Below are 21,012 nucleotides of genomic sequence, written 5' to 3' on the forward strand. Positions count from 1 at the left end.
CCCTCTTCCAGCCTGCAGGCACACAAGTGGGCAGAACATTGTACATATAATAAATAAACAAATCTTAAAAAAAAAAAATACTCCAGTCTGTTAGAGTCAGTTTGAGAACTTGATTTCACAACTGATTCTTCTCTGGTTGCGATGGTTCAAGCCCACACTCATCTTTTCTGTATCAGCATTGAGTGCAGACGAGGGGCTTTACAGACAAGGGCCAGTCTATGGCAGGTTTCACTTGGATAGGGACAAATCAAGTGCATCCAGACAGGAAGTTAGTCTCATCAGGGAGGTCACAGAACCACCTGTCTGTGACACAGAGACAGCTAGAATCAGTTTAGGGGAGAGGATTCGGGCTGTGACCTGGATACAAAGAAAGTGGCCAGCGACTCCAGTCGGAACCAGAAAGCATAACAGGGAAAAGGACAGCGGAGAGCTTCCAGGTGAACCCATTTTATTTCCAAACAAGATTTCAAACATAAACAAACTTTCCCAGTGCCATACTGGATCTTCAGTCCATAAAATGTATTTGTTCCTAAAAGTCTTCATAAAATCTGCCTTCCCATTTGTAGTGGGAATTGGCAAACAAAAAGCCAAAGGTTAAAAGGTCGTGCACAAAACAGTCCATTCTCCATCTTTAGGCAAGTCTTCAGGTTCTCACAAATGAGCATGAACACCCCACGAGGAGTCGTACGTCATACTCTGCAGCACCTCAAGATTCTCCTTCATTTGTTAAAGTTCGGATTCAAAGATCTTAGTATTCCAAAGTGTAACATTTCATACAACAGGAAAACAAAACCAAGCTACGACACACTGAAAAAGAGATCGCTCGTGGGGCATAACAAACCTCTAAGAATAAACCCAAGTATGCTATCAGATACAGGGTGGTCCCTTTGTCCCCTTCATTCCCTTTCCATCTTTGAGAGCTCCTCAGACATCTGCAAACATTTATTGTCTGTGATTTTTGTAAAATGTGGCTCACAGTTGGGGAAGAAAATGCCATTTTAAGGAATTCTGTGAATATGTTACATTTTCCTCTTTCTTCGAGGTAAAATCAAAATATACTTCACACCTTTAAATGGTGTGGACGAAAACAGCAATGAAGCTCCAGGCATAGCTCAGGGTAAAGCACTTACCAAGTATGGAAGGACCTGGGTGCTGTGCCCAGCACTGTGAGAAGCTAGCTGTCACTCAACCAAGAACTAAAATCTCAGGCTTTAAAAACACCCTGCGATTTTTTTCCCCATAACCTCAGTTGAAGATGGGCATCAATTTATATCCCAAATGTGAACAGAGGTAACCCTGTGGAGGCACTGATGCTATGTGGCCAATTTTTAAACATCTATTCATAAGCAAAATCAGTGTTTAGAGACGAGCATGATGGTGTATTCAGAATTACAACCTAGCAAAAATTAGCAGAGGGAAGACTGATCTTAGAAGTGACCCCAAAGATCCAGTAGTTCTGCGCTCAGATTTCAGACAAGGGAGACCAGCAACAGTGGCTCGAGCACATCAGCAAGGTTATCTACAGGAGTATTTTCATATGCACACAGCACACACAAACACACACCGCTACATTTGTTTATGTATAAAGATGCTAGTAGCTTTTACGATAAATGAAAGTCAGAGTAAAAGTGTTCGTTTGATGCCTCATTGCTGGAAACAGGAAGAGGGAAGGCTCTGCTGCTCTCTTTCCACGATGACCTGGACCATGACGTGACTGAGTGTTCTCTGTACTGTCCTGAAATGCAGCTCGGATTGTGGGCAGAAGTTGGAGCACAGGAAGGAGGGCTGGGTGTTCAACTCAGATCTGATCTGTAATTCCTTCCCATGCCCAAGATGCCCACACTGGCAGTGAAGACCATTTATGATGGTAAGGCTGGGCAGTTGGAACTTCTAGAGCTAAATGGAGAAACTCGGGGAGTGGGCAATGCTGGCGTCTGCCCTTCACTCGGGGAGATGCCATGACAGTTCTCTTGGCCATCATGGGCACAGATGATTATGCGTATCTGTCAATTATTAAACTACAGATCGGGTATCCCTCATCTGAAAACCTTGGAACCAGGGAGTTTCAGAGTTTTAATTATTCTAGACTTTGGGATATTTGCATATATATAAAAATATCTTGAGACTAGGACCCAAATCTAATTGAGACATTCATCTGTGCTTTTTATACTACTTACCTACATAGCCTGAGGGTAACTTCACACAACAGGTTTAATAATTTTATACACAAAATAAACTTCCATGGTCTGGAATTTTCTATCTGTGCCATCAGACCAGACTCAAAATTCTGGATTTTGGTATAGTTCTGATTTGGATTAGGATGGTCAGACAGCATTACTTGGATGTCTGTACTAAGTAAAAAAAGTTTCTAATTATCTTAATTTGCATAGGCATCTAAATATTGAAGTATTTGACCCTTACTACTACTACTATCTAGTTCCTCACAAAATCACAGGTGGATATAACTCTATGGTAGTTTTCTTTTAAAAATACTTTTTATCTTAAATTTTTTATAATAGATGTCTTTCAGAAAAATCCCGTTTAGCTATGTATATTAACAATAAATAACTTAAAAAATAAACAACACACTATACCAAAATTGTCTAATTTTCAGCTACACATGAAAAAATTGAGTTTTCAAGAATGGACTAGCCCTTCTTCCAAAAATGGACTAGACTTCTAAAAGCATTTCTCATAATTTTAAGGTATTATTAAGCATAATTTATTTGTTCACTATCCCAAATATATACACACCACTCTTAGTAGTTTATGCCAGGAGAGTATTCCTAAGTAACAACAGGCTGTTTGGTTTTTCTATCTTTACTTATTTCATAATAAGAAACCTACTCTACATATAAATAAGTTTGTCTCCAAAAGACTTTCCCAGGGACACATCAAGTACATGCACCGTCTCCTTTTCCAGAATAGGAGCAGAAAGGAACTTTCGGGTCTCCTTTTAGCCCGCACTGAATGTACATCAACCTGTTCATAAATTAACACCCTGAGGGAAGAAAAGCCTTTGTGAAGTCCACCTTTCTGGAAATCCTGTGAAAATTCCCACAGGAAACACGCCATTGTCAGAGGCCGTCCCTGGCACTGCTTCAGAGCGCCCCCGAGTGCCCGGACCCTGCTCTGCACCCACGTCAACCCGGGAACTGAAGAAAAAGCTCACATTTATTCAGTTCCTCGGAAGTTACTACCGCACCCACAGCTGGAAAAAGTTCTTGCGGAAAGAACACGATAGAGGCAGGACCTAGGGCTAATTCTAGCTCCTCAAATTGTGACCATTCGTTCCACGTGGACAACAATAAAGAATAGAGAAAATGGCCAAGATGTTTTTAAACTTGCCAGAGAGTCACTTTTACAACGTAGATTATCATGAGGTCTGCAGGGTACAGGTTCCAGTACACATGAGAAACAAGGGAGAGGAGCCGATGCTTCCAAAGCGAACGGAGGTCGAGAGCCTCGTGCATCTGAGGAGGTTACTTCGTCACAGGTTTTGATCCAGCCACTTGATGTAACTATTCCTTGTCCGAATGCCCACAGAGAAGTTAGTCGGCCAGCTTGTGAAAATCATACAACCGTGAAAGCCATCCTCAAAGTGGTCCAAGGTCACGTTCACACCAGCGCTCTCCAGGCGCTTAGCGTACATGATCCCGTCATCCCGCAGGACGTCGTGCTCGCAGGTGAGGATGTAAGTCTTCGGCAGGCGCTGAAGCACTTCCTGCTCTGCGATGAGCGGGGAGGACAAGGCATCCAGCAGCTGGGGGATCTCCTGGGTGATCCTGGCATCACCTGTGGTCTGCACCACAGGCTTATAGTTCTTTCTGATGGACGGGGGCAACAGGGATGTCCAGTCGAGATGGGCCCTCAGGGCCGTAGCCTTTTCCACATCCAGCGACGTGTGGTTGTTCACAATCATGGCCTGCACGAAGTCGTAGTTGCCTTTGAAGTAGTCCACCCAGTACTTCACCATGACATGGCGCGGCAGGATGGGAGTGTTGGCGTTCTGCTGGTAAGAGGGCGTGTTGAAATCCAAGGCCTGGAGGACCGGGTAGATTAACGCCTGCAGTTTGAGCTTATTTTTAAGGCTGTCCACGTAACTAAACTAGAATAGAAGAAACGTGAGATTTTATTTGCATTGGACACTTTTATAGAAAGCAATTTACACAATGTTTTAAATAACCGAGTGGGTTTTTTAGAATTAAATAAAGCGTTCCACATCACCAAGCTACGCTGCTGGACAACTCCTAAGGCACATTGACTGTTTGCGACTTGTAGTTTTGAGTGAGTTCGCTGTTACGCGACCCCTGAGGTCTCTACATCCCCAATAATTCTCTACTTGTTTCTATCTATCTTTTAGTACTTACACACCTTGGTGCACATTACATGTGAGTAAATTATGGACCTTACTCTACCTTGGGTAACTATATTGTCCCACTTTGTAAATCCAGCATTTAAAATTCTGCATATGGATGGGAAGACTCGTGGTAACCGAACTTTTTATTCCTATTAGACAACAAGTGGCAATGGCTTCTGAATTAGGGGGAAAAAATCACAAATCTTCCTCCTTTAGAGAAGGATAGAGCATGAATAAGGGATAATGGGACTCCGGGGTTCACTGGTACTTGGCGACAGGAGCTTCTAGTCTCTGTGCTGGTACAGTGAGCTCACACAGGCAAGCAACTCATGCTCAGAGGGAGCCCAAAGGGGTACGACTTCCCATCCCAGCAGCCTCAGTTCACCTGTGACGCTGCATGGGGTGACGATATTGTCCCTTTTTGTAAACCCAGCACTTAAAATTCTGCATGTGTATACCACATCTCAAAAGGAGATGGGAGGACTCACGGTAACTAAGAAACCTCACTTGGGTTTAGAACCCATCTCCTGGTAAGATGTGAGAACTGTGTGCACGTGGTGACCTTACCTTTACATTTCCAGGGCTCATAGAACAGAGGGATTCAGGCATGGACTTACAGTTCTCCACGGTGGACCCCAAATTCTGTCTATCTTTGAGGCCTATGAGTCAGGCATGGTGGTTTGCACCAATAAGCCCAGCACTCCAGATGGCTAAGGCATAGGATCAGAAGTTCTAGTCCAGCCTGGGCTACATAGTAAGGCAATATCTCGAAACACAAATACATTGGGAGTGATGGTACGGAACTGTAACCTCAACACTTGGGAGGTGGAGGCAGGAGGATCAGAAGTTCAAGGTCATCCTAAATTACATAGAAAACTTGGTACTACCCAGGGCTACTACATGATACCATATCTCAAAAAACAAACCAAAAACACCAAATAATAAAAATAAATGAAACTTTGGAAAATGGCTTAGCATTTTAATTTCTCTTAAAACTCTACGAAAACAATTATAGGCATGGAAATTTAAATCAAAATATCCCATTCTGCAAGTCACACAGTGCCAGGTAGGTAGGGCTATTTCATGCCCACACATCTTCCCGAGCCTCTTCAGAGACACTCCTCAGCACCCCCTTCAAGAAAGCTCCCAGAGCAGTCACGTCTGGGTGCTAGCCCCATGCTGAGCAGTCCCACCACGAGTACAGGAGCATCTGCAGGGCATGCTCACCCCTCCCCCAACCCTGCTACAGCAAGCACCCTGAGGGAGTACTGTTACCTGTTGTCCAAGGGCAGCGGCCAAATTCCCACCAGCACTGTCTCCTGAAACAGCAACTCGGGCAGGGTCCACCTTGTACTTGTCTAAGACTTCTGGCTGCAGGAAGTATCTTGTGGCACGGATGACATCGTAAATTTGCTCAGGAAAGAAGACCTGTGGAACTAGCCGGTACCTGCGAAGACAGAAGCGGTGTTCATTTTTAGGACGTCACCACACTTTAAAGGCGACTCCACGTTGACAGAGACAAAATGAAATTTTTTAAAAAACCAGAAAAAGGGGAAGAAATTAAAATAAATGTAAAACATAAAAATAAATCATTTATTTCCTTGTAAAATAGGTAGAGGTGGTAACCTGGCACTAAGCAAAGTCTGTAGAAGAGAAACGCCCAGGCTGGCCTCCTGGTTATGCTCAGCTGTTAGCTTGGCACAGGCATGAGTCACCTGAGGGAGTCTCAATTGGGTACTGCCACCATCACCTTGGCCTGTGAGCACAGCTGTCTCTGTGGGGCGTTTTCATGCCGGCAGATGCTGTGAGAGGCCCAGCACGCTGTGGGTGCTGCCGCCCAGGGCAGCTGTTGTGAGCACAGGCAGAGTGCCACCTAGAGGGAGTTAGGACAGTGAGCAGCGTATTCTGTGGCTTCTGCTTCATTTCAGTCCCAAATCTCAACACGAATTCCCTCAATGTGGATGGGAACCAGGATGTGTAAATCAAATACACCCCTCTCTGTCGCCATGTTGGTTTTAGTCATGCTTTATCGTGGCAGCAGAAAAGCAAACAGGAGGGGGCTGGAGAGATGGCTCAGAGGTTAGGAGCACTGGCTGCTCTTCCAGAGGTCCTGAGTTCAATTCCCAGCAACCACATGGTGGCTCACAACCATCTGTACTGAGATCTGGCGCCCTCCTCTGGCGTGCGGGCATACATCGAGGCAGAATGTTGTATACATAATAAATAAATAAATCTTTAAAAAAAAAAAAGAAAAGCAAACAGGACACCAACTGTGGTGTGTGGAGGCCTATAATCCCAACTGTGGTGTGTGGAGGCCTATAATCCCAACTGTGGTGTGTGGAGGCCTATAATCCCAACTGTGGGGGTGGACACCTATAATCCCAACTGTGGGGGGTGGAGGCCTATAATCCCAACTGTGGGGGGTGGAGGCCTATAATCCCAACTGTGGGGGGTGGAGGCCTATAATCCCAACTGTGGGGGGTGGACACCTATAATCCCAGAGAATTGGGAGTTTGATAGTGGGGGGGTGGCATGGGTGGTCTCTATGACCACAAAAATCAGCAGAGTGCCAAACGGTGTGAGGCAAGAAGGAAGTTCTGCTCATCATGACTCAGTAGCAGTTGTTGGTTCGAACTCCAAGAGCCTGACACTGGACAGGTTGTTTTAGGCATATTTAAGTGCAGCACAGTTTGGAGCAAAGTTCCCTGGTGCACAACAAAGCTTAAGGAATGTCGGCATCGAAACTTTATAACCACATAAGGTACACATGACCTCCCCCATAAAGAAGGGTTCTATGGATGGACTGCATGTGACGTCTTAAGGGCCTGGAGGTCTTGGTCACAGACAGAACCAAGGTCACCGGGCTATTAACCTCATCCATTCTCAGGCTTTGGGAGGAAATCAGGTTATATCTCCTTCTTCGAAGAGACAACCCTGTGTGTTTAACATTCCTGGTTCCCCTGGTGCTTAACTGGGCTCAAAAAGCTCTGTGGCCCCTACAGGTTGAACTCAGCCTGGATTACACAGCAAGATCCTATGTCAAAACCAAACAAAGCAAAACCAAACCAGCTTCAGCCATCGAACTTCCCACGAGATGCAAAGTGCAGGCGTTCTTTATTAGGACACGGCGACTCTGTAAGGAATTTCTGAAAGTCTACACACCACTCATGGCAGCTCTGGATTAAAAGCTAACTAAACAGCATTAACTAATTCACTAGTCTCACGTCTACCACAATTCACTTGATAGATACAATAAATAAATGCAGCTGTCTCTGCTGAAGAGATCTGTGCCAGCCCGCTGCTAAAGCCAGAGATGCATGCGCTTGCTGGAACACTGGTAAAATGTCGTTTTTAACTGGAAAAGGAAGGCTAAGTTAGCAGAGCCTTGTCCAGACCTTCTGGAACATTTCTGGGGCCCCTCCTAGGACACACGTTGCAAGGGCAGAGTTCTTCATCTTTTTCTGTAAGGTGTTTCAGAACTCTGATCTTGACAAGGCCACGTTCAACAGTTGAGCAACAAAACCAACAGTTCAGTGTGCACACCGGCTCAGCCTCCAGCCCCCTCCTGCACTGAATTTCACCTTTTCATTAAGCCTTAACTGGGAATTTTGACTGTAATTCCACTTGCTTCTGGAGCTAACTAACTTCAAGCATTTAATCATTTAAGAGGTTGAGGCAAAATACCAACTTCAAAAGTCCTGCTGGGTTACATGAGGAGTTCAAACCTAGCCTGGGAGACTCGGTGAGGCCTTGCCATGAAGAGAGAGAGAGAGAGAGAGAGAGAGAGAGAGAGAGAGAGAGAGAGAGAGAGAGAGAGAGAGAGAGAACATGAACTGACATGCACTACTCCTCCATGGGCGTGAGCGGTTACACCACTTATTCCACTAGGTGGCGACATCTCTCAAGATTGTTTTTATCTCTACTCTTCCATGTAATTTCTGATTGGAAAAAAACAACAAACCAAACCCCGCAAACAGGTGCATCTCAGGCGTCGAGACCCAAAAATAGTGTGTTTTTTTTTCCATTCTATCACCATCTGAGCTATTGTTTCTATCTACTGCTGTGACAAATCACCATGAGTAAAAAGCAAGCTGAGGAAGAAAGGGTTTACTCCAGCAGAGCTGGAACATGGAGGCAAGAGCTACAGAGGCCATAGAGGGGTGATGCAGAGGCCATGGAGGGGTGCTGCTTACTGGTTTGTTTCAAGTGGCTTGCTCAGCCTGCTTTCAGAATAGAACCCAGGACCTCCAGCCCAGGGATGACACCACCCACCTCCAGCCCAGGGATGGATGACACCACCCACAATGGGCTGGATCCTCTCCCATCAGCCACTAATTAAGAAAATGTCTTACAGCTGGGTCTTATGGAGGCGTTTTCTCAGCTATGGTTCCCGCCTTTCAGATGAGTCTGGTTTGTATGCCAGGCTGACATCAGACCAGCCAGCGCGGCCAGTGTATCATGATAAACAGCAGCGCTAGTTTTACAGGTCAACACATGTGTGACCAGCATGTGCACACGCATTAAGCCGACCTTTCAGCACTGTTCAGGTGGCGGGAAATAAAGTCTGGGACAACAGGTACCTATTGATTAAGCCTGCCAGTTAGTAACTCAAACAGGGCGAACAATCCTAAAAACAAACAGACCATAATGTTAACATCTATGGTACCATTGAAGATCCACAGCCTAGTACGGCCTGGTAGGGCTGGCCTGTGATCCAACTACCAGAGGTGGGGGCGGGGACTGAGAGTTCCAGACTGGGCTACAGAGGGAGTTTGAGGCCAGTCTGGTCAACCTACTAAGACCCCCTCTCAGTGGAAGAGCAGTTGCCTAGCAGTGAGAGATACTAAGTCACCAGTCCCCTGTCCCCACACAAGTTCATACTCTAGCCTCTCTCTCATTTGAACTCTGTGCAATCTTTTTCTTAAAGACAAGGACTAGCTGTAGCCTAACTGGCATGGAACTCAGAGGACCACTGCCTATCTCTGCCTTTCAAGCACTGGGGTCAAGTGTGGACTACCATGCCTGCTATCATTGCTCAACCTGAAAGCATTAAGAGACAAGCCCCGCCCACTCCCTCTCCTATCCACCTAGGCAAGCTGATCTTCAGCTTCCAGCCTGAGTCTTTCCTTTCCTTTCCTTTCCTTTCCTTTCCTTTCCTTTCCTTTCCTTTCCTTTCCTTTCCTTTCCTTTCCTTTCCTTTATCTCTCTCCCAAAGAAGCAGCTCTGTCTCACTCCCTTCTCCCCACTTCTCCCCTTTCCTCCCCTTCTCTCTCTCTGGCTCTCTCTCTCTATCTCTCTCTCTACCTCTCTGTCTCTCACTGCTCTTCCCTCTTCTCCCCTGCTCCCCTTTCCCTTCCCTTCTATAACCCACTAAATAAATATCCAACCTCACTCTGCCATGGCATGCCTATCTGTCTGTCTCTTACCCGCTGCAGCTCCTCGTGGGATTGGCTCCTCCGTCTTGGTCTCTCACCCACCACGCAGCTCCTGCCTAGGACCCTCTGGCCCTCGTGGCCCGTGGGCCACTCAGGGGCTCCTTGACTGGGACTGGCTTGCCTTCATGGCCCACCATGGTCTTGGGACCTGCTGCCCACTGCCACCACTTGGGGCCTGCAGCATTTTTATTATTACCATAATAGAACTATAAAAACGATTAGCCCTTATAGCATCTTTAGTAACTCGTGCGCATTACCTGCACCCAGCACTTCTTCCTCCCCTTGTATTTACCCTTTATTTTCTTTTTTATATATTTTACTCAGCCCACACTCTACATTTGTTTATATATTTACATATGTTTATATATTTGCATGTGTTTATATAGTTACGTATGTTATTGGCTAGGTTCTGTCCTCCCTCTCTCTGCCCCCTCTCCCTTTTGGAGACAAGGTTTCAAATTTGCTAAGAATGACTAGGAACCCCTGAATCTACTGTGTGATTATGGGCATGTGTGTGTGTGTGTGTGTGTGTGTGTGTGTGTGTGTGTGTGAATAAAAGAATACATTCTAAAACATATCTGCATCCTTCCAAGGCCACAGCATTGAAGCTTCACATTCCCTTCTCTGAGCAGGAAATCCTCTAACCAGGTGTTGGTATCTCACATCATCTGTCATGAACTTGGTGATCAGCAATTATTTCCAGTACAAAATTACTACACACTACAACATTCTTTTCCTGGACAGGAGGGGTGGCACACACCTGTGAACTTAGCACTCAGGCTATAGAGGCCAGAAAACCAGAAATTCAAGGTCAGCCTTAGCTACCAACACAAGTGACGTCATAATCAAACATAAAACCTTACCCAAGATAAATCATACTATCTTCCTCACCAGTTATAGTACTCTGTACACATATGTAACTCCAACTCTGTGGCAATCTGCATACCTATATCTCCAGCACTGTGGTTATCTGCATACATGTAACTCCGGCACTGGGGTAACCTGCACACATATGTAATTCCAGCACTAAAAAGGCTGGGGATAAGGAATGCCAAAAGCCTAAGGCTAGCTGAGCTCCACAGCTAGTACAGGCCAGTCAGAACTATATATGCAGGACAGTATCTCAAGACACAAACCCCAAACATAGCCGGGCAGTGGTGCCGCACGCCTTTAATCCCAGCACTTGTGAGGTGGAGGCAGGTGGGTCTTTGAGAATTCGAGGCCAGCCTGGTCCACAGAGTTCCGGGACAGGTTCCAAAGTTACAGAGAAAAACCCTGTCTTGAAAAACCCCAAACATCATACACACATCACACACACACACACGCACACGCACACACTTTCCTTCTAAAACCCCAAACATGACTCATACATGACACACACACTCCTTCTAAACTCTGCCTGCACTTTATTTACCTAATGCTGTTTTTCAAAAACACTGAGGTGTGAGCCCTGCTGCAAATACTCCAGTTCTACTACTGTGGGCAGAAACCCTGCATCTGTCTTAGAAGAAAAATCCCCAAGAAATCCCAGTGTTGCACCAGGTCAGAAACATCAGAACCACATCACATGCTGCCCCCTCCTGCTCCGCTTCCTGTTTCCATAGCAGACAATGGTCCCCTTCCTATCCCCAGGACCCTTCCCCATCACTTTCTCATCAAAAGCCCCTACTTTTCACTTTAAATGACATTTCTATCAACAGTTCTTTTAGTCCCCCTCCTTTCTTGGAGCCAAGGTATCTGACAATAAGTTGTAACTCAGACACATCAAATTTCTCAAGAAGAGACGGGGTCAGAATATGTCAAAGAGTTCCACTGAGCACTGGCCCTGTGAGCTCAGGCTCTGTTTGTTTTGCTGAGACATGTTTCGTGTGTCCCAGACTACCCTCAAGCCGTACAGCTGGGGATGACCTTGAACATCTGATCTTCCTGCCTGAGTGCCAGAATTACAGGCGTAGTTTAAGTGGCCCTAGTGTGGAAACCAGAATTTCATGCATTGCAAGCTCTCGCCCTCTAGCTCCCAACACTTCCTTTAATATAGTGGCCATGGAAGCGAGGCGACATAGAAAGACTGATAATCGGGGCATCACTAGTGTCCAGCAAGGCTGGAACAAGCACTGTCCTTCAAACACAGCAGAACCTGGAAGCCGGGCCTGATGCCGTGTGCAGGAGGACAATGTTTGCCTCGGGCGTGCCAGGTGGGTGAAAGGTTGTATGAGAGTCAAGAATGAGATCATCTTCCTGGTGACTCAGTGCAACAGAGAAAGGGCACAGACTTCCCAGCTACGCCTCCTCCTTACCCCTCCCAAGAAAAAGCCAATAAATCCACCTTGGGATCCTCGAAAGGCTTACCTTACCCTGTATCTTCAGGAGGGGACATCCAAAATGGTTACTAATTCCATCCAGCTCCTGTCCTCTGTTAGAGACACCCCAGGGGAACAATCTGTGTAGTCCTTAAAAAAGTTCTTTCCTATTAAAGGCCCACACAGTGGGGTTTGGGATGGAGCTCGGAGGGTAGTGTTTGCCTACAATGCAGGAAGCCCTGGGTCCATTCCCATCACCACAGACCTGGAAACCTGCAACTTAAGAGGTCAGGGCAAGGGACCTCAAAGTGCAAGAGCATCCTCAAACGCATCACAAGTTCAAAGCCAGCTTTGGTTACATGAGACCCTGCTCCCCCCCCCCCAAAAAAAGGAGGAGGGAGTTGGAGGACGAAAAGGTCAAATGGCAGAAAGACTGGGACCAATAGCTGTTTATCTTCTCCTTGAAATGCAGTTCGTGTATGAACGCTGCAGACAGGTCTCCCTTGCTGTTTCTGCTTTCCAGGTTTGCCTCTTGAGAAGAAGAAGCATTCACTCCACCCTGACCACACATCTTAGCAAAGGGGGGGTGGAGATCAGAGCAGAGGCTTGACTGAGTGGATAAGAACAACATTCAGCAAAGTAGATGTGGAGGCTCATGTCTGTGACCCCAGCGCTACTGTGGTTGAGAGAAGACTGCTGCGGGGATGAGGTCAGCTTGGTCTATACGGTGAGCTATAAGCTAACCCTGGCTGCAGAAGGAGATCCCCTCTCAGCGAGGTGGGGGAAGGCAGACAGCTCTGTGGGGAAAGTACTTGCTGTTGAATCACAGGGAGGGCCAGCTGCTGATCCTCAGAACCACAGAACAAGCCAGGCATGGTGGTGTGCTACTAACCCAAGTGCAGGAAGGGCAGGGACTGGTGAATTCCTTGGGCTTCCTGGCCAGCCAACTACAGTAGCCTACTTGGTGAGTTCTAGGCCAGTGGCAGATCTGGTCTCAGAAGAAAAAGAGGACGCACCCTGAGGAAGGACACCATGGTTGTCCTTTAACCTCTATGTGAATACACATAGGATTGGGGCTCAAAAGATTAGGCAGATATCGGGGGGCAGAGTGGGGGGCCTCCACCAAAATCTTAGAGATCAAGTGCCAGAGTTCAAAAGTGAAGTCCTTTCAAACAGTGGGAACCTCCCAAATCGCTGGTTCCAGCTTGAGACTTCACAGGGCTGGCTGGGCAGTAGTGGCGCTCGCCTTTAATCCCAGCAGAGGCAGGCAAATCTTCGTGAGTTCAAGGCCAGCCTGGTCTACAAGAAACCCTGTCTCAAAAAAAAAAAAAAAAAAAAAAAGAAGAACAAAACAAAGACTTCACAGGGCTCACAGTAGCGCAGAGGCAGAACACTTGCCAAGAATGCATCAGGTCCTACATTTGGTCCCCAAGACGGGGAGTAGGAAATGTCTTCATGAGACAGATCTGAAAGGCTGAGAGACCCCAGTTCCAGGTGTTTATCTCAACTGCCTCATCCTTACCCTCAACCAAGACACTCAGCCATTGGTAAAGAAGGAGCCCAGTCAACCCAGGAAACCATGCGCTTCTGGCTTCCTCTCTTGGCGTGGTTATAGAGGCTAAAGAGGGATCCACAGGCTCAGTATTGAAGCACCGGGGCCAGGTTCCACCAGCTCATGGAGATTTTTCAATCACAGGTTGTCTATGGACGCAACACGGAGCTGTGTGTGTGCACATGTATCTCCCGATACAGGTAGGGGTGTGTGTGTGTGTGTGTGTGTGTGTGTGTGTGTGTGTGTAGGCCAGAGGTCAGTCTTGGCTGGCGTTCTTCAAGATGCCACCCACTTTGCTTTTTCAGACAGTCTCTCATTGACCTGGAACTCGGCTGGCAGTTTAGTGAGCCCTGGACATCCATTTTCTCCACCTTCCTTGTACAAAGATTATAAGTTTGCACCACCACCGATACATTTGGCTTTTTTCTTGTTTAAGTGAGTCCTGGGAATGGAACTTGGGCCTCCATTCTTGCAAAGTAAACACTTTACCAAATGAGTTCTCTCTCTAAACCACTCCCTCCCACCTAAACTTCTAAGGGATCTGAAGTGGAAGATAAGGCCTGGGCATTGCTTTGCCTTTTGGGTTTTGAATTAAGAAGCGATCAGAGACAACATACATCAACTAACTAAACATGTTTGAAAAAAGGATGTGTTACTTAGTTTCAGCAAGGAAAATCAGACAATCTATTTTTCTAGAAACAGCCGCAGGGTCTTCTCTCTGGAGAATTAGACTTCGCAATGCTGTTTGGGCTGACTGGGGCAGAAACGGCTGAGCTTCCCAGTGGTGCTGGGTTGGTTTTGTTTTGTGTGTGTGTGTGTGTGTGTGTGTGTGTGTGTGTGTGTGTGTGTAGGGGTTGGAACCCGGGGCCTCACACATTAGAGCACACTATCTCTCCATGGCTTCCACAAGGAAGAGAACACAGCGAGGCATACTTCACAGTGGTTACCATGTGGTTTTCAGGTTGCACACACCTACTTACTAAAGCTACTTATGCACGTGGGCACTGCATGGCATCCTATTAAAGCACTGCGCCTTTGGAAGTCTATAGGTCAAAGTTTTATGGAGAATAAAAACAAGGGCTTAAAGTCTCCAGCGCTTATACCCTGGTGACCATCAAAGTCCGGGTGCATCAGCATCTTGTGTGACCACATTTGCAACAGGAGCCTACAGCTGAGCCTGGCATCTGGTGGAGTGGGATGTGGTGTAAGGCAGCTTTGTAAAATGGCATATAAATGTAGAAAAAATAAATTATTTGATTAAAAGAAAAATCTTGAAATTTTTCTCATCAAAAAAGGGTGGTATGATAAACCCTTGCAGAATTTAATATTATCCAACATTCTATGTGTACTGACAAGCAAGAATAGCCATCACGCTGTGCTTTCTTATTGTGAGGGCTAACTATGTCTGAAATGGCCACTACTTGCCTACCCAAATCACAACCTATAAGCCACTCTAATAAATCCTAAATAAATATACATTTATATATACATTTATACATACACACATACATACATACATGCATACAACTACATTCTACCGACCTGTTCCTTTAGAGAACCCTGACTAACAAAATTATCTCATACTGCTTCTTTGAAAGAAAGATGTGAAAATCTCTCTCGTCCCTATATCTTACAGTCTTTGCATTTATGTTATTTATTAAACAAAACAGAGCTTAGAGGGCAGTATGTTGGAAATACCCTACTTTATAAACGTAAAATAAGATGGTCCTAGGTTATACAAATAAGAATACAAGTATGTAAATTCGACATACGGCACCTCTACATGTCCCAGCTACATAATGTGCAATTGCTATGTGGTCACTGCAAAGAACCAAAGCAGAACAATGAGAAGCAGGCCCTGGCTTTACCAAAGGCCTTTGAGGTAGCCAACAGGCATGTCCCTGACCCCAGCCAACCAGCACAGACAACACACTTATAGAAATTCCAACCTCCGGCGCTTGCTTATATCGCATGAGGTAATTTCATTTCCAGGCTGCCCCAGCCTTTACCCACTAGCTTCCAGAGACATGATCTTCACCAAACCACAGTGCACAGGAAGCAAAGCCATGAGGCCACTCCCCGCCCCAGGGGATGGATGCTGAAGATAAGAAGCCGCTGCATTTTGCTTATGGGCTTCAGTGGACTACTGAAGGTGCCCTGCACTGTGCCCCCCTCTCTTCCCACCGCCCAGGTAGATGAGCATCTGGATCTCTTAGTGTACAGTAAGCACATGGGAAATTAAGAAGAAAGCAGTTGCTTCTGAGTTTTAGCCTCTAAAGACCTTGAATCCGTCTCATCTACCCTTTGGTGTTCTATAAGTCTAGACCCAAAAGTAACCTGCTTCACTGCAATCAGGAGGCTTCGAGGTAGAGAAGGGCAGGTAGGAAGAGCTCAGGACTAGGGGCGTGTTGTCCATGGAAGATACTAAGGTCCTGAGGGCAAGGAAAGAAGATCCTGCAATGAACAAGACTCCCAGTGCCAAGTAAGCAGGCCCGACTTCCTTCCTTCCTTCTCTAGGCCTCTGAGTAACTATAGGTGCCGAGACTACTGAAGGGCCCTCGAGCTTCTTCACTGTCACATTCTAGAGCCTCGCTCTCGGGGCTTGGCTCCTTCAGAATTCTATCCCCTGGCTGGTGGCCGACGCCTAAAGACACAGTTTGTTAGATGATTCCTGCTTTGTTGAGCTTCCCCAAGAATCCTTGGGGATCTGGAAGGCCTGGCTGCAGGTTCAGAAATGCCTCGGGTGTACAAAGCAAACTCAGCTAAATCTGAGGTGACAGGCTCCTCAGCCCCGCTGTGTGGTCCCAGGCATCCGGCCACAGGGTGGGGCTGCCTGGTGCCTCAGGAGAGCAGCTTTTCACAGACTAGAGCAGGAAGGAGTCCCTTAGACCTCAGGTCTGCAGTGGGCAAGAGTGAGGAGCCATGAAGAGGAAGATGTCAGAGGGAAGAGAGAATTGGGTCACTTAAGCAGACGGTGCCCTCACTGTCTGTCACTTGGCTTTAGCAGCTTTCTCCATTTCTGCCTCTGTAATCAGGAAGGCAGGAGGCCTCTACAGCCTCTAATCTGGAGTCAGCCCCCTCCCCCACGCTGCCTATGTGTCTACTTAGCACACGTGTGTGTGATATGTGTCTGTGTGTGGTATGTGTCTGTGTCTTTGTGTATGTCTGTCTGTGTGGTGTATATGTGTGTGTTGTGTCTGGGTATGGTGTGTGTGTCTGTGTCTTTGTGTATGTCTGTCTATGGTGTGTATGTGTGTGTTGTGTCTGTGTGTGGTGTGTGTGTGGTATACATGTGTGCTAGTTCATGCTCCTATGAATGTGTGAGGTCAAAGGTTAGCACTGGCTGTTTTTTCTATTGCTCTCTATTTTTTACAACAAGGTCTCTCAGTGAACCCAGGGCTCAGCAATCCAGTTAGACTGCCCGACTCAAGCCTCCAGATTCTCCTGTCTCCTCCTCAGGGTTGGAATTTAGCAAGCACTACCACACCCGCTTTTTTGTTTGGTTGTTGTTGTTGTTATGGATGCTGGGGATATGAAGCCGGGTCCTCATGTTGCACAGAAAACACTGTCTACTGAGCCAGCCTCCCTAACCTTGTTTTCTGAGACAAAGGGCCTTGCTGTATTGCCCAGATCAGCCTAGAAATTGTTACACAGCCCAGACTGGCCCTGAACCCATAGCAACTCCCTTGTCTCTAGCCAAATGCTAGGATTACATAATAAATGACAACACCATACTTCCTGAGTGATTTATATAAGAATTTAGAAATTTAGACTCTTTCTGCACTCATGATACAGTCAGTAACTGAATTCCCTGTTTATGCTGGGGTGATTTTGAGCACAACTGATTTAGCAATGAATAAAAAACCCCACCATCCCCACATGCATGAATTAATATTGCAAACATAATAGGTCAAATGTACAGCCTGTCAAACATGGAAGATGGCTTCAGAGAGGTCACAACGCAGAGGAAGGCAGCTGGTGTTTTCCATGGGGCTGTCATGAAGGGGAAACCTGAAGGAAGACTGAGTGAGCAGACAGAGGGACAACACTGGCCTGAGACAGACGTGAGATGTGTCGTTACCACAGAAACCACTGCCACATCATTCATGTGCAGTTGCTCTACAGTTGCTCAAGAAAACAGCTCATCAAAGAGCCAGCAGAGGCAATCCCACCACAGGTTTAGTAAGTTACACAGCTAAGTGTGTCGAGCACAGCGCTAGCTCCCAAAGTTACAGAAACTTACTTATGAAAACAGTGCTGGCTGTAAACAAAATTCTCTTTAAAATTCCAACTGTTTTTAGTTTTAAAAAGTCATATCAAACTTACAGGTTGCTAGTTCTAGTTAACTTCTTTTCCAAAAGTTTGTAAATACATATAAAATGACGACTGGGAATACAGCTGAGTAGGAAGGCACTTGCTGAGAGTATAGGAAGGGCTAGGAGGAGTCTCTAGCACAGGAGAGATAAAACATAGATAGTTAAAGTAATTCAATGTGCTATTAAACCAAATTCAAAAAAATATTAAGATGACAGACAAGGTGACACACATCTGTAAACCCAACATTTGACACTATATTTTATTTTTATTACAAAGTTACTAGACAGTTACTTAGAATTTCTTCTTAATAAAAAGTATGACTATCAAGAGAATGGAAAGGGGGCTCAGCAGTTACATTGCTTGCTGCTCCTTCATAGGACCAGAGCCTTGTACCCGCATACACACTGGGCAGCTGACAAGCTCCAGCTCCAGGGGCTCTGATGCCCTCTTCTAGCTCTGTGGGCACCAGCACTCATGTGCACACCCACACATAGACATGGACACACACACACAGACGTGGATACACACACATAGACATGGACACACCCACACCCACACATACACATGGACACACACACATATGGACATGGACATATACACACACATGGGCATGGACACACACACACATAGACATGGACACACACACACACAGACATGGATAGACACACATACATAGACATGGACACACACACCCACACATAGACATGGACACACACCCACATATAGACATGGACACACACCCACACATAGACATGGACACACACCCACACATAGACATGGACACACACACATAAATAAAATATCAAAATCTTAAGAATTCTGACTGTTGGTGATACTCACTCGATGGACACAATGACGGCGTTCAGCTCCTCGGCCATTGCAGTGCACAGCTGGTCATAGTAACTGATTTCTACAAGAAAGGAACAGTTACTACAAAAATGGCCCTTTGGATTGTCCATGCTTACATATTTCTGAGGACATACTGTGTTTAGACTAAAAAAACAATAGCAACAAACACCAAAAAATGCATGTGAGCCAGGTGTGGTAGCACTTGCTTCTAATCTCAGTACCAGAGAGACAGAGACAAGAGGGTCAGGAGTTCAAGGCTAGCAAGGAGACTACCCAGGGAAATGTGAGACTATGTCAAAAAAACAAAAGAGAAGAATGTAGTGTTAGGTGCGGCGGGGCTGCGTCCCCGGCACCCGGCCGCCCGCATGGCTAGCTTATGCCTGAAATAATTACACAGAAACTGTATTCTTTTAAACACTGCCTGGCCCATTATCTGTAGCCTCTTACTGGCTAGCTCTTACATATTAATCTAACCCATTTCTAATAATCTGTGTAGCCCACGAGCTGGCTTACCAGGAAAGATCTTAACCTGCGTCTGTCTGGAGTGGGAGAATCATGGCGACTCCTTACTCAGCTTCTTTCTCCCAGCATTCTGTTCTGTTTACTCCACCTACCTAAGGGTTGGCCTATCAAATGGGCCTAGGCAGTTTCTTTATTAATAAGAAATTACTCCCACATCAGAAGAAGGGGGAAGGGAAAGGAAGGAAGGGACAGTGATGGAGGGAGGAGCGGGGAGAGGATTAGAAAGTGAGAGAAAGAAAAAACAAAAGATGTGCAAATAGCAGTTTTCTTTTTCAAATTTTAAGATTTTTGCACTTTTAACATCCTCATTTGTCGTGTGATTCAGGAAAAACAGCCAAGTGAAGAATATGGTAGTCTCTTTAAGCCAACACAAAAAGTAGAATTTTAGGTGATTTTAGCATTTCCTAGAAAGGGGACTCAAAAGTCCTCAGGAACAACAGTAATTTTAACAGGCCAGAATTGATTTGTTCTCTTTGTTCTTTCAGTATTTTAAATCCCATCAGAGAGATATAGCTCACATGGTAGAGCACTTGCCTACATACATGAAGCTTTGGTTTGATCCTAGCCCCACATGAACTGAGGGAGGAGACATATACCTGTAATCCCCCCACAGTCAGAGCTGAAGGCAGGACAATCAGAAGTTTAAGGTCATTGCCAGCCACACAGGGAAGCTAGCCTAGAGTATATGAGACCCTGTCTCAAAACAAACAAGTAAACAATAAAAAAGACTGTCTCAGCAGATCCCTAATATTCCCTGCGTCATGGACTTGCAAAGTAGCCTTAGAAACAGAAAGCGTGAGAGTGCGCGTCCACCTGCACACCCTCACAGCCCAGCTCTCCTTTGGTATACCAGCCAAACCTGCACACGCTCACCAGCCAAACCTGCACACGCTCACCAGCCAAACCTGCACACAATCACCAGCCAAACCTGCACACAATCACCAGCCAAACCTGCACACGCTCACCAGCCAAACCTGCACACGTTCACCAGCCCAGCTCTCCTCTGGTACACCAGCCAAGATTGAGGAGCAACGGCCAGACTGGCTCATGATCACACCCTTCTGCCACCCATACTTCCTGTCTTGTACATGACATCTCTCCTGACAAGCATCCAGCGATACAAACTCCATCTTTCTACTCATTTTTGGATCTCTGTCTCTAGCACACACAAGAGTGACTGTAATGGTTAGCACTGGTTGTCAATTTTACAGGCTGGAGTCACCTCTGGGCATGTCTGTGACAAGTTTCTAGACTTTTGAACTGGGCAAGGGAGACCCATCCCGACTGTGGGTGGTACTATTCCATGGGTCCGGCTCCCGAACTAAAAAGAACAACTAATTGTTGATACAGTGTGACAGTCCACCACGTGCTCCTGCCCGTGGCCTTCCTGCCACAATGGACCCTACCTCAGAATGTGAGCTACAATAAACTCTCCCTTCCTCTCTTCCTCCCTCCCCCATCCTCCCTTCCTCTCTCCCCCTTCCTCCCTCTCTCCCTCCCCCTTTCTCCCTTCCTTCCTTCCTCCCTCCCTTCTTCCCCCTTCCCTTCCTCCCTTCCTTCTTTTTTCCCTCCCTTCCTTCCTCTCTCCCTCCCTCCAACTTCCTCCCTCCCCTTTACTCCCTCCCTCCCCCCTCCTCCCTCCCTTCCTTTCTTCCTCCCTTCCTCCCTCCCTCCCTC

General features: G+C 46.3%; 1 protein-coding gene across 1 annotated transcript in view; it reads right to left on the reverse strand.

The window, feature by feature from the left end:
- Positions 1-417: 417 nt before the first annotated feature.
- Positions 418-21,012, reverse strand: part of Nceh1 (neutral cholesterol ester hydrolase 1) — a 64,791-nt gene continuing 44,196 nt past the window's right edge. The window contains exons 3-5 of the mRNA XM_050142059.1: positions 18,805-18,874; positions 5,636-5,807; positions 418-4,108 (exon numbers count right to left, since the gene is read on the reverse strand). Coding sequence (XP_049998016.1) covers positions 3,491-4,108; positions 5,636-5,807; positions 18,805-18,874 — 860 coding nt within the window. The 3' untranslated portion in view covers positions 418-3,490. The remainder of the gene's footprint in view (positions 4,109-5,635; positions 5,808-18,804; positions 18,875-21,012) is intronic.

The sequence above is a fragment of the Alexandromys fortis genome, unplaced genomic scaffold, assembly GCF_014885135.2.
Source record: "Alexandromys fortis isolate MF-2015 unplaced genomic scaffold, M_Fortis_MF-2015_v1.1 scaffold_41, whole genome shotgun sequence".
NCBI lineage: Eukaryota > Metazoa > Chordata > Mammalia > Rodentia > Cricetidae > Alexandromys > Alexandromys fortis.